The 14,579-nt window shown below is 46.3% G+C and overlaps 1 protein-coding gene across 1 annotated transcript in view; it reads left to right on the forward strand.

Moving 5' to 3' along the window:
- Positions 1-14,579, forward strand: part of LOC146196248 (focadhesin) — a 134,006-nt gene that overhangs the window by 50,674 nt on the left and 68,753 nt on the right. Inside the window, exons 13-20 of the mRNA XM_084598133.1 lie at positions 808-934; positions 2,339-2,397; positions 5,085-5,301; positions 5,888-6,026; positions 6,442-6,627; positions 10,335-10,444; positions 11,960-12,111; positions 13,983-14,024. Of these exons, the coding sequence (XP_084454259.1) occupies positions 808-934; positions 2,339-2,397; positions 5,085-5,301; positions 5,888-6,026; positions 6,442-6,627; positions 10,335-10,444; positions 11,960-12,111; positions 13,983-14,024 (1,032 nt within the window). The remainder of the gene's footprint in view (positions 1-807; positions 935-2,338; positions 2,398-5,084; positions 5,302-5,887; positions 6,027-6,441; positions 6,628-10,334; positions 10,445-11,959; positions 12,112-13,982; positions 14,025-14,579) is intronic.

A 14,579-nucleotide genomic window follows, 5' to 3' on the forward strand; every position in this document is an offset into this window, starting at 1 on the left:
CGTCAGCAAAAGTGTCACGCTTTTGAGGGTGGCTCTGATTGGTCAAGATGGGATGACGCTATGGAGGTCTCGACCAATCACAGAGCGCCACCAATTAATTACTAAGTACTAATTCCTAATTCATGACTAATTAATAGCTAATCAATTACTTGCTACTAATTAGTGACAATTGCATAATTAATAATTAATGCCGCACACCCGATCAAATCAACCATACAACAGTTAACGTAGAACAACTGCGAAGATAAAAGGAGTGCGATCTCGTAGCTGCCAAGCAGAATTCACTGAATAAATGCACTTGCAGAATGTGAAAGAGTAGTCGCTTGCTTTACTCGCAGCAGCATTCATCGCTGCTACCCTGTTGCCTGGTTGCTTTTGGCAGAGATTGCAGTTGAGGCTGTTTGAAGTTTGAAGTTTCCGGGTACTTTGTTCTAAGCCAAGTGATGGGAATACCGTAGTATCCGTGGACGCCTGACCTGTTGGAAGCAGCAGGACCAAAAGTCTCCTTACTTTCGGAAGATTTACAACAATGGGGACGCATTATGAACTACACGGTGTGGCTCAGAAGTCCTCTGGCTCAAAACCATTGATAAAGTGTGTACCTGAGGTGTGGGATAGGATAAATGTCATGTTAAATTTTTTTATGTAGAAGCATTTATCAGTTCATCCCAGGCCTGTAACTACATGAAGAGTCATTTGTAGCGTTGCTGGATACTAGTAGTAAACTTTGCTACGTGGCGAGGCTCTGTAGCTGTCTGTGTACGAAGGGCTAGCGTTCACCTGTGCGTGCTGTGTTCATGCATGCAGTGCCTCGCGGCATGGAGCCAACCTATTGGGGCCCCTGGTGTCCTTGGTGACCAGTTGCCAAGGGGATCGCAAGGTGGCAGCAGTGGTGTTGGCACTGCGCAGCCTCTATCAGATCTGTGCTGCTGAGGTAGGGCCGCATCTGACTTCTAACATGGCTCAGTGCGCAACTCTGCGGGCACATTTAAATCATTTTTATTGACACGGTCATTCAGTCAAACCTTCTAGTGCTGTCGTTACTTCTATTATGGTCAGGCAGAGCCATTTTTGATTCTTTCAAACCACATTTCTTGACCCATTTGGCATGCTTGTTCCTACATATTTCGGTAAAAATTGATCTGTGGTAGTTTAACCAGAATTAGTTAAAATTTAATCAGCTTTCAAGTAATTATATTAGGTTCTGATTGTTGCGGAAAATGAGATGTTCACAAATGAATGAAAGCACAGTGCACACATTCTCTGTGTGCCAGTGGATCTTCCTTCCTTACACCAGGAAGCGCTTGCTTCTGTAGCAGGTGTGTTCACTTCAAGTTGAACTTTTGATTTCTTGGCCAGGTGACCGAAACAAATGGCGTAGAATTTAATATACTGTATTTACTTGCATAATGCTCACACCCTCCTCATTGGCTGTCAAAAATTGGAATTTTATTTCCCTCGCATAATCATCGCGCCACCAGAATTCCAACTGTGAGAGTCGTCTGCTAGCAGTAGCAAACGCCATCTTTGAAGCGTTACTGAAACTAGCTGGCCTAGTTGTGTGCGCGCTACCAGGCAGCGATAGCGTGCTCGAGTATATCATCATCATCAAGGGTTATGCTCGTTGAGACGTTGTTTGCGTTTCGCTTCCGCCATTTTGAGACGTGTCTCCGTGCCTCGCCATTGTTCGTTTCGTCTGTGTGACTCCAACGTCTACCAAGTTCTTGGTGCCGCATCGTGATGGGGCAGTACGTAAGCTATACAGCTGTTTTTTAAGCTGAAAACTATCGAGTACGCGCTAGAGCATGGCAACTGCGCAGCTAGCAAGCGCTTCGGCGTCACCGAGTTTTGCTTAGTATGTTACTGAGACAGTGATTGCAGTGTCGATATGGACTCGGATCAAGACTCTGATCAAGAGTAAAACTGTATAGCTTGCTTTGAACATTGTACCACGAAACGCAGGGAGTGATGATGTGCTGAGTGCGGCAAATAAAGTGGTTTAGCCATTTGTGCTTTTGGCGATCCTCTACTTTTATAGCAGAAATAAGTTCTGCTTGAAAGTAATACATATTCTGGTTATATTTATGATAGCTAGCCTAAGAATCCTGATTCAAACCTATTTTAACTTGCTTTTAGCGCTCCAAAACATTTGCTCTAAATTTTTTCTCACATAATTATCGCACCCCCAACTTTGCATCAATTTTCCGCACAAAACCGTGCAAGCATTATGCGAGTAAATACGGTAATCAAGTGTGCAGCATATCTTGGTTCCTTACCAAATTCGGTGCAAGTTTTTTCTTTTTTTTTTTTTTCAGTACGTATTTTTGTTCCTCCGCAGGTGGTGAATGTGAAGACAACTCTCTCGTCTGTTGTGCCAAAGCTGTGGAAAGATGAGAGGTGGGACCCTTTTGATTATTTTTTGCAAGCAGGCTCGAGTTCATGGGTAGCTCGCTGCCTCCCGCCTATAGTGTAGGCAAAGTTAAACTGGCGGCAGGAAAATAAAACAAGCAGTAACAAAGTTTCTACTAGAATTGGCAAACAACTGATGAGCACTATCCGCAGCACAGTATCCCCCAACCAGCACTCCCCAGCAGCATTGGTGGCACTTGGTTTTAATGCGAAACCGTTATATGTTACGTTAGCACAAAAACCGGCAGTGGCGTTCATGGCACGGAAATGACGTGCAGGTGGTATTGAGGGGCATGGATTCGTCAGCGGTTTGCGTGATGTTGCAAGGTCACTTGTCAAGGCTGGATTTGCACGAGCAGCCAACATGGGCATCGTGTTTATGATGGGAACCGAGCCTACCCTTGTATCCCGAGCCAGACGCGCTACTCCTCCTTGGCTACGCAGGCACATTCGTACGGCTTGGTTAATGTGGGGCTTTATATCTGTGTCGCTCCTGCCAAAATGGGTGGCGGCCGCCCAAATCTTTAACTGGTGTGCGTGATGGCTGCATTTTCTGTGATTCTCAGTGTTACAGAAGGGCTGACCTGTGAAAATTATAAGTGTAAGGCCTCACCAAGCCCTTGCTTAATCTTGACCTTCCAGCAAGTTTTATCTGCCCTAAGGCACAGGAGCACAGAAAAAGTGACTGTCGCACGTGCCAGTATGGGCGGCTGTATGTACATCACAGTCCTCATCACGAGCATTCCTCTGACAGGCTGTGAGCATTTTGCAGAGTTCTGTAATGTAACACGTAGAGTTTCTGCAAAGATTGCACATAGCCATGATTGATGACTCATAATTATTGTGCAGCTTAGCACAACTTAGCTCTTTATTAGGTAAGAATTACACGTGTGCGAATTCTCGTGATTTTGAATACAAATCAAATATGTTTATTACAGTGAAAGCTCGTTAATTCGAACCTCGGTAATTCGAATTTTCGGATAATTCGAACTACACTACTTGGTCCGGCCAAGCTCCATAGAGATCTGTGTATAAAAAAAGCCCGTTAATTCGAACGCGGGTCGGTTCCGCTACGGATAATTCGAACTACGCGCCGCCGCGTCTGGGCGGCTTGGCGCACATCACACGGGAAAAAAAAAGGGGGGGGGGGGGTAAAGAAACACCTCCGTGATCCGCAGGCATAATTAGAGGCTGCGCACGTCCAAACCGGGGACAGAATAAGGAACCAAGTAAAACCATGGAAGAGTGGGTAAAACTTAAATGGCACCATGACCGGCGTGGCGGCCGGCGGCGTTGAAGGGAGGGGACGTGGCCGCGGCAAGGTCAGTGCATGGCCGCGCGGCGGCAGCTGCCTGCTCTCGCTTCTGCGCAACCTCCGTAGCTCGCAACTAAATACTCGTTAATTCCAACCCTGTTAATTTGGAAATAGGGATAAGTACTGTCGGCGCGGTCCCAGCCAATGCCCATAAAAGGCTATGATCTGGGACGGGCACTATGGGTTAAACTTTTTTTTTTTTTTTTTTGCGATAGCCATCCATCCTTCCACCCATCAGTCGTCAACGGAAGCACGCGAGTCAGCCGCGATCATGACGCCAGCTTTTCGCACCGTTCGCTCCGACGATTAGAGTGGCAGTAGACGGGGCGCCCGCCCAAGTCGCTCGTAGCATGATAAAGCGAACGTACTGAAAAGGAGGCTTGCACAACCGGATAAGCGCTGGCACTTTGCCAAGTTCGCTTCCCTCCCAGCGGGAGCTAAAGTCAAAAGATAAACACGCCGTTATCGCCGCGCAGCATCTTGGCGCACTGCCAAGAAATGCGTTGTGGACCGTGAAGGCGCGAAACAGAGGGACGCGCTAACGACTGGTGCGCCTTTATTATTTTTTTTTTCTTTCAGATTCGTAAGCACAAATCGGGGCTGGGTGGGTTCATTATGCGAGCGAGTTCGTTACGCGACTAAATACGGTACGTTTACCGTAGTGCAAACGGTTTTGGCCAGTTTTTTCGAGGCCATTCGATAATTCGAACATCGGATAATTCGAACATTTTTCCCGGTCCCGTGAAGTTCGAATTAACGAGCTTTTACTGTATTTGATTCGTATTCGAGCAGCTGATAGTGTTAGAAAATTTTCTAATATTCTAAAGTTACCGTATACACCGAAAATGTTTGGATTTGTTGGTTTTCCTCGCACTGCGCCCTTCACCGCAGTGCTTGACCGCGTGGGCTGTGCAGTGAAGCATCCTCAAAAGGCGACGGGGGCTGATTCGTGAGGAGGGGCCTTCCCTTTTATGAAGAGGACCGTCCCCGCAGTGTGCACAATGTACAAAAATTTAGTGTAAGGAACCCTGTATAAACTTTATGCTGTATTTTTCAGTAGGGTGTACACTTCTACGCAAGTCTAGCTTAATTGTTTGAAAATGCAGTGTGAATTCTTAACTAAACAAAACGAGCAGTGTTATCTATTTTTTTATTTTCAATTTTTTTTTCACCGATCGCATGTTCGATATTCGATGGCATTTCTTTCCCATATTCCTATTTGATTCATATTCGAAAATTTCAATATTTGTACACCCCTGGTAACAATGTAACGGAGTTTAATGCGCACCTGTGCACAATCTGGTAAGCGATGCGCTCTGGTCTCTTCGCTGGCTGATGGAATGAACGCTGTGTGGTGCAGGCCCCTGGTAGTGCGTGCAGTGTGCGAGCTGATGTCAGTGGTGCCTGCAGTGTCGGTGCCCACGGTTGAGTATGAACGCTACGAACAGGAGACTGCCGGACGCCTCTGGAAGCTGGCTGTGGCGCACGAGAGCCACCCGGTGGTGCGGGGTGGTGCCTTTCGAGCCTTGGCTGCCTTTCCGCCCAGCTGCCACTCACTCAAGCATCTGCCTCCCAAGGTGAGGTGGCGTGGTGAACGAAGTACTAGGCAGGACTTTCAGTTTCCTTAAAATTATAAATTTAATTCCTGCACGTACAAACAAACACCCGCCCACACGCTAAAAAGCACGAAGTGGTGCAAAAGCTCAAAAACCAACTGACATTGAACAAATGTTTATCAACTGGTCCTGCTGTGTTCTATGTCTGCAGCACCTGTATGATGTCAGTGCACTAAAGAGCTGAGCATTTCTCTAAGATTAAGGCATTAGCAAGCTTAGCTTCCCTTCTTCAGTTCCCTATCATGTTCGTCTGTTCTGTTTACAAGTTAACAGCCTATACTAAGAACAATGAACTCACGGAATGATTCCATGGTTATCCTTTCTTAGCATAGAAACCTCGTTTCGAAATTGGGTCATGGAAGTGGTAGGCTTCACGTTAGATCACCGCTTAAGTTTGATAGAGCTCACATGGCATTTATTCGCAGGTTTGGTGCGCGTAGGACTCACTGACTGGTCATTGTTGGTTTGCTATTGTCGATCACCTTGTCACAGCACCTGTTATTCTGGTGCAGAGCATTTTGAGAGGGTAACGCTCGCCTCGGTGCAGGCCAAGGTGAACCTGAAGGTGCCGGCATCCAAGACGCCCCTGGACCTGGGCCGCTCACCCGAAGAGCTGCTCACCTACACTCCGGGACACTGTTTCCTCGACCTGCTGGCCACTATCGAGGACGAAAAAGTCATACACGGTGGGCCACCACAACCCTGTGCTCCATATAACTGTGCCCACATAGATCACCCAGCAACAGTGGGAGAACATTCAGTATGTCTCCCCACTCAGTTAGCCCGTTGTAGACCAGTTGCAGTGACAGCTATGTTTAAATGATTTTTTTTGGCCTCTTCTGACTTACGAAAGTTTCATTTTTCAATCGAAGTTGCCTCTTTACCACTGCGATGTGCTCATCTGTTGATACAGGCCCACTTCAGCCTGTCCTCAAGATATTAATACTTTAGACTGTTTCTGCGTTAAATATCCTGAGGCCACTTGTATGTCACTTTTTTTTTCCATTTGCATCTTTCGCTTGACATGAAGGGAAAATTGCGCATTTCTTAAAATTAATTCCTGCCTGTTTGGTTATCTTTGTTGTTGTCGCTGTGGTGCAGACTACGGGCAGCTGTTGTCGTCCCTGGTGCGGCATGAGGTGACGCAGCTTCCCCGGTCGGTGTACATAGCACCCAGGGCAGCACAGTCTGGTGGCAGTGACACATCTGCTCAAACTGGCGTGGGGGCCCAGCTGAACGCCCTTTATGAGGCCAGCCGCCTTCCTGCCATCCAAGGAAGCCTGGCCGGTCAGTGGTGGTCCTTACTGCATGCGGTGCTGCTCGGAAGAGGGCGAATTTTATGGGCTTTACTGCAGCAGTTGGGGCCACATTCCCCAGTTCCGCAGCATTGTCGTTCGGGGAATATTTTTTACGCAAAGAAGATAGTGGAAGGGGCAACACCCCTGCTGTCTGGTTTAGACATTCTCACCTTTGGTGACATCATAGGAGGAGGAGCAGCCTCCTGTCACACTAGAAGCCTGCCTTGTATAGGTTGGTAAGCAACAGTGTGTGACCGTGAACCCCTATTCACACCTTCACGTCTACCTTACACCCCTACCTAGAGTTACTGAACGCCCCACTGGCATAACCATTTTGAAGTTATAGTTTCCAACAATATTTGCATTACCACAAGCTTAAACAAGTCTCAGATGCTGCTGCTTCGATGTCAGAACAGAAAGGGTCTAGGCTAGAAAGAAAGGTGTGGACGAGGAAGGTTATTTTTACTGATTTACTCGTGCAATGAGCTGGCTTTTTTTTTTTTCAAGAAAAGTTTACATCAGTTTCGTGGCAGGGTTTGTTACGCGGGGAAAAAACTTGACAGATTTGTTTTGCCTAGGCTCGTTGATGCTTGCATCCATCAACCAATAACGAAAGATGCGGCCATCCATGATATGACGTTGGTTTTTAGCACTTCACTTCAAAAGGTGTATCACGGGGTTCTACTGATTTCGTGGCAGTAGATGGCACCGGCCCCAATCTTGGCGTCATAAAGCAAACGCGCTGAACGAAGCAAGCCATTGCCAGCACTCCTGTCAAGGATGCAATGTCCTGGTGCTCTGTCAAGTTTGCCTCTTCCCCCTCCCCCCCCCCCCCTCCCCCCTTGCTCCGTCACGATAGGGGCTAACATGAAAAGATGAACACACTGTTATGTTATCACATCATAGCATCTTGGTGCATTTGCCAAGATATGCGCTGTGGCTGCAGCGCGAAACAGAGCGACGCGCTAACAACTGACGCTTTTGGTTGTCTTTTTTCAAATTCAATTCTCAGTGGCAAAAGTGGGGATTGGGTTCATTACATGAGTAAATACGGTATTTACAAAGGGAATGGAGAACCTCAAAGGCGATCAATGTGATTGATGCAAAGGGGTATGCGTTCGCATGTGGGCTCTGAATTTGTGCGTGCTTTGTTTCAATGAACCAAGTTCGTTTGCATCAATGACGATTTGAGTTTTTTGTTATGTATCCCGCCACTGGAGCTCAAATTTCCTACTGTTTTGTCTGACCTGCTCCATGCTCATCAGATGGCGCTTCCTTGCAGTCTTAACAGATGTGAAGTACTTAAGGTATTTGGAAATTAATGATGGTACCGGGGCTTACCTTCGGGAAGTCCAGTCGGGGTTAGAATTAAATCAAATATCTGTGGGAAGGGTAGCACTTGGAGCCCACGGCAAAACTACAAACGAAGCAGTACAGGGAGACATGGGGTGGGCGTTTTTCGAGGCAAAAGAGGCTCAGAACAAAATATTGCGAGAAGAATGCCGCAGGAAAATGTACTACAGTAGGGGGTCAGCTAAAGTATTTAAATACTTATACCGAGAGGGCATTGACTCACAGTGGCCGAAAAGGACCAGAAAACTAATTTCGAAGTATTTAGGAAAGCAGGATGAAGAAATAAAGAATAATTAACGACAGGTAAAGAACACAGAGGCTAAAAACTGGAATAATTCGATGGAAAAGAAGGCGACCCTAGACATATATAGAAGATGAAAAATTTGGATTAAGAAGGAAACCTTCTATAACAGCTCGAGAGGCAGCCGCCTTCTTTTTGAAGCTGGATCAAGATGTCTTAGAACCCGCAGCTACAAAAGAAAGTTTAATCAAAACGAAACTTGTACTATGTGTTGTAGATGCCCAGAAACAATTCAACATCTTATACTGGAGAGTGGCAGGAGGAGGAGGAGGAGGAGAAAAAAACATTATTTTATTTAAAAAAAAAATGTAAACACTCCCAGGAGGACCTCTTAATCCAGGAGCTCTCTGGCTGTTCCTTCTAGCTTAGCCTGCTCGACCAGCCGCAACTGATCTGCAGGTTGCGTGGCTAGAAGGGCAGCCTCCTGGGAGGGGGGGGTGGGGTGTTTGACGGGAGGAACGCGGATGGGATGTGGGCATTCCCATAAGTAATGGTAGAGGGGGGGTGGGGTGGCGTTGCATGTGGTGCAGTATGATGGGAAGTCTGTGGGGTGAAAGATGTGGGCAAATTGAGGAGATGGGAAAAAATGTGTCTGGAGTTGTCGGCAGTATGTGCTGTCGATGTGAGAAAACGTGTGATGTGGTGGCAGGTACATGGAACGGCGACGACGATAGTAGTGAACAATTATATTGTGGTCAAGAGGTTCGATGGGGGTGTATAATGAAGGTTTGGGGAGGCTATCCACCAGTGCCTGAAAGCTTAGTTCTCGGGCAAACGCATGAGATGAGCGGCAGTATCCATCCAGATGTCAATGTCGACATAGACACTCTAGCCGAGGTCCTGGGGTTTACAGGTAACAAAGTAATCGTGAACGAATTGATCATAGAGGTAAGCAAGAGACGTTTGGAAGATTGGCAGATAAATAACAGGGAGGGGACTCAGGGAAGCTAAATTGAAATTAAACACGGGTGAAATCATAACCCGGGACTAAAAAGAAAGTCGAAACGATAATTGACAGATTATCTAAGTTAAAAAAACAAAAAATAGAAAGGTTGAGCATGGTGATGACTATCACCACCTCGTTTCGAAGGGGATGCTCCTAACATCCATCTATCCATTCATTTGCTCTTGCATATATGGAAGCCGTTGCTCAAAACCAGCCACGCATTGCAGGCCTTGCATTTTCTCTTTTGTACCACTCCACTGGTAACTTGTGGCACTAGCAATGCTGGTGGACTGGATTTCACTACACTGAGTTTCTGATGGTTATGCGTTCAAACAAATGAGAGCCCTGACAAAATTGCTGATCAGTGGCTGTGCGGTGGGAGTCGACACCGCGCCCACTTCTCTTTTTTGACTCGTTTATTTTCAACTAATGGCAAAGTCTATCTGGCAGACATGTGAAAGTTCACTTGTCTAATTTACATTTTTTCACTTCATTTGGGGCTTCTGAAGGTTCCATCCTGTTGCTCTGCACTTATGTGGTGCTGATAGGTTGATTCAGCAATAGCCAGTTGCCAAGCAAGCATCTGTGCCACCCTGAGATATGGTAAAGTTGCCTCAAGGCAGGTGCCGGGTTCAAATGCACCTGTTCGTGATCTTGATAACTGGTGCAATAGTTAACCTAGTTAACCGGAAAAAGGCGGTACTAGACCCAACTAATCCTATGAGCTCATGCTTAATCACGGTGGGCACACATAAAGAAGGGATTCCAGCAAGTGCGCAAAAAGCACAGAGTTGCAGCTTGACCTGTCTTTTTTTTTATTTTTTTATTTGTCATTCAGGGGGCTGGGGAAATAAATGCTTCATAGACATGCTGCCGAGGAAAAAGAAAGAAAAACAAAGAAAACAAGGGGTAATAAAATGGAGGAAGAAATGAAGGCATCGTAAAATAATTGTCTTCCACGGCTGCTATGGTGCATATGGTCTACGCCCTGTTAGGCATGACTGGCAGTGCCTCTGGTGTTGTTCCAGTGGTGGCATGCTTACGCAAGAGTGAAGAGTTTCGTCTTTTCTTTATGCTGAAATGTTCATGCATGCAGTGGCCTTACTGTTGACCTATGAGCCAACACAGTTGGCTGCTGGAGGCAGAGTCAAGCCACCGTCCAGTCTGTACAAGGCCTACCTGCACCAGCTGCCGTCTTTACTCCAGGTGCGTCGTAGTAATGACCCTGCCTGTGTTGCTCAGCGAGTCGAAAGATGCCTTTTACAGCAGCAGCTGTTAAGTGCTAAGTCCCCAGGCAGTGTTGGCGAACACAGGCAGCAGAGCAAAAGGAGTGGCGCCCTCTCTGTGAAGCATCGTGAACTCATGTCTTTGCATGCAGAGGGCACAACTGTGCATTGCAACAATTTGTACTTTTGCCGTCACTTACACTGTCGATTCTTGCGTTGCAGAAGTCTAGTAGACTTCGTTCTAGTAGAGTAGCCTAGTAGAGTAGTGACCACTTTTTTTCTGCTTCCTGTACTTTCTGTTTGGGTGAAGTGCTTTTGCACTTGACCAGGAACTCTCTGGACACGTAGGTCCCAGAGCTTCAATGACCACTTGCACATGCTGCCAACTGTTGATTCATTCGGAGAAGGCTGCAAAGTAACTCTCTTGGCCTGACTGTTTGTTTGCTTGGACTTAAGTTTTGCACAGAGTTGGCATTTGGGCGGTCAATTTTGTCTAATACTATGTTTAGTTGGGGTACTTACCTGATTTAGTCAGAGGTAACCCTTAAATTCTCATCGTATGTTGAGATGTATCGTGATGGTGAGCCAAAACAGCAAAGTTACACAGCAGTGCCCTTTCGAGGAATGAACACTCTACTGTTGAGGATGTAAAAGTGATCAGTTGTTTGTCTGATGTGCATGAGTTGGTGCTGCAAAATATACTGCAGTACCGCTGCTGCAAAATATACTGTTTTATTCACCATTGCTGCCGGCAAAAAAAGGTTAAGGATTACCTCTGACCTAATCAGGTAAGTACTCCAAGTAAATATATAGCACTGTACAAAACTTGCCCCTTAGTGCCAACTCTGTGCAAAGGTTGAGGCCAAGCAAGCAAATACTCAGGTCGAGGGAATTTTTTTCGATCCGAATGCTGCAACGGTCGCTATGTACCAACAGTGCGTGTTAATTTAGAGGTTCTCTACTTTTCTAGCACTTGGGGAACCACATGTCTTTCAAAACATGCTGAGGAATCTGATGTAGTCTTTGCTTTTATGCGTTCCTGCAGTACCTGCATGCAAAGACAGCATAAGCAAATGCATGGCTTCTCAAGAAATGGTCAGATATTATTAATATTAGCTGTTTATATATTGAAACAAGCTTACAAGAAAACATACATTGGTCATCCCTATAATAAATTGCATAAAGTAAAGATGAGCCTTCAAGGAAAGCATGAATTTAGGTCATTAAGGTATGTTGCTCGGCTTTTGACGCCTTATTGTAACGAAGCATGAACTTATGCGCTATGGGAACCCAGAGATTGTTCCTAAGAATCTATGGGTTACCTGTAACTTAGAGCGTGAATCTTGTGTTTATAGTGTCCCTGTGGAGCCTCGCTTTGTTAGCTTGTTTTCCGGAAGATGTCCGGAGCCATTTGCATCCAGCGTATGGCAGCAGTAGGAAGTGGATTGCTGCTGAGTACAGTTTTTCTCTTTTTGATGCGTGCTCGATTCCTCAGGATGTGCCCCTGGATGGTGGGGATTGGGCCCGGTGCCTGTCTGTGGCCCCAGCCTGGGGTGCTTGGGTGCGGCGGGCCTTCCGAGCGGCCGAGGAGCACCGTCGCCAAGAGCTCAAGGATGACCCCGAGGCAGAAGCCGCCTCTTGTCTGTGGTGAGGGCAACACACTGCCTCAATTCAGCACCAACTTGGTGCTGGCTGGTAGCAGCTGCACTGGACCGATTCAGTCCGTGAAAGGCAGGGTGGGCAACAAACAATGTGTATTGTGGACCGTGAGCAGAAAGACAAGGAATCGCACATTATATGAGGCTGAAAAGGTTGGCATTGAGAAATGGGCTGGGCGACTTAAGTACTTACAGCCTGCTAACTTAGTTTTGTAAGACGTCCTGACAGTTAAGACATAGCTGGGGAGAATTTATTTGCTAAGAAACAATAGTAGCGTATAATTATACAAACACATATTGAATAAACAATAAAAAACCCTAGGAATACATTATGTGGGAACAATAAATAAAAGATTTGCATTATAAAAATCCATTGCACTGTGCATAAAGTTTTGCCATGAAATACTCTCATGTCTTCTCACTTGAGAACAGTGCTGGTCAGTTCTTTTTTTAACCTTCTCTTTTTTTCTTTCTCACTTCTGCAGTGTTCTTTTTTTTTTTAACTAACAAATTTCTGTCCCGCTTCGGGTACTCTGAAGGTGCCTAGCAGGCTGGCAGCATTTCTCCTTATTTTGCTTCTCTTACAACAGAGCTGTTGGCAAACTGTACGAGCAGGCGCACCACGTGGCTCTTCGTTTCCTGCTGGCAGCGCACACTATCCTTGCTGTAATAAGCAGCTGTTGGGACATTCAGGGAGCACGAATATGCCTAGCCTGCCACGCGAAAAAGTTTTCCTTCAAAGAAGGCTTCCTCGCAGTGTAGTGTTGTGTAGAACCGTTTTATTGTTTCTTTCTGTTTTTCAGTTGGCCTGCACAGTTGTGTGTTGCAATGGTGTCTACAGCGCTTGCAGTGGGGTACCAGAACTTTGTCTTGATTGAAGGGCACACATAAGAGTTCATCCTAAGCATTCATGCTACATGGGCGGTTACAGCTCGGGATGCCGGTGTGGCAGCGGCTGTGGGTATGCTGGCACTCGTGGTGATAAAGAACCCGAGTGGTCAAAATTTCCGGAGCCCTCCACTGCGGTATCTCTCATAGCCTGAGTCGCATTGGGACATTAAATCCCATAAACCAAATCAAACCAATTTATGTTTGTTTTCGGCGCACGCTTTTTTGCGGTTGCTCCTCATGGTTTCCAGCATCAGGCTAGTACGTAAAAATGGGCACGTGCATTTATCGAAAAATTCTCGGTAGAAATTTTCTACTTTGTTTCTATTAAAACTGCTACGGAATCGAACACTTTAGGCCGGAATCTTTCCCTAGTGCCGGAAAAAATATTGATGCCTAAATTCCAGTGTTCAGTCCCTTTAACGCTTTTGGAGCAGCTGTGGATCCTGTTTGCAGTGTGCACCGTTGTTCATGGCTGCTTTACTGGTGATTCTCTCGCAGCCTCATGCGCTATGATAGGTATGCACTAACTGAATCATTTGCTATAAGACGCTACATCGTAAGCAGGTGCCGAATGCATGCGGTTCAGTGAAGACTTTATCAGAGATTTCATGCAACTCTGTCGGAACTAAGAACTATCGTTTAAGTGAGTGCACCTTAATGAGTTTATTTATCAATAAATGCCTGACATGCTTGTGCTTTTCTTCTGGAGCACTTTCGACAAGATCGATTTTTTTCAGTGCTTTCCAGTTTGTCTAGGAAGAGAGCAGGCATAACAGCTAGCTTTGGCCAAGTGGTGACCATATGTGAGTGTTCCATAAGTATGAGCGTTCACATAGGGAAGCGTGTCTGTAGGCTTGTGTCGTGGCCCACTGCGAAAGGGGTCAGCTGCATGCCTTTCTTTGGGAGTGGCTTGTAATGGTTCGTAAAGCTCCTCCTCTCTCAGGCAATCTTTTCCTTTCCCCGCTGCAGGGCCAGGGATACTCTGACGGAAGCCATCAAGGCAAACTGCTCGTAAGTGGAACTAGCACTTTTTTGCTGGGAGAGGATGCAACGCCCTATGAGCGTCCCTGTTTCAACGCATTCGCGTCAAAGCCGCCGTTCTCCAGACAATCCTGCATCACTGTTGTCGGCTTTGTGATTAACAAACCACGGGCGTGGTTTCATCAGATGGTAGTTGATAGGTGGAATGGCCGTGTACTAACTGGTCATCGGGTTGTGCTATGCCACAAGGCCATTCAGGCACATTCATTTGGCTAGATTACAGCGGGGATGGATATATGTATCTGGTGGTCTTCCGCGTAATGATATTTTATGTGTGGCATTATAGAGGCACAGATAAAAGACAGCTGATTAAGCAGGTAGTTAAGTCAGTGGATGGGAATACAGATCTGCAAAGGGCACCAGAAAACGGGGGCCATTAAACCGTTCAGCTCATAAAAGTTTGAAAAGCATTTTGGCTGAGCATGTTGGGGCACCTTTGTGTGACGCATGCTTAGATTACACACCAGTAGTTGCGTGTAAGGATTTTCCGCTTTTGCAATGCCGATAGCATCGCTGTTGCTGCCT

The sequence above is a fragment of the Amblyomma maculatum genome, chromosome 3, assembly GCF_055883805.1.
Source record: "Amblyomma maculatum isolate TAMU_Amacu chromosome 3, ASM5588380v1, whole genome shotgun sequence".
NCBI lineage: Eukaryota > Metazoa > Arthropoda > Arachnida > Ixodida > Ixodidae > Amblyomma > Amblyomma maculatum.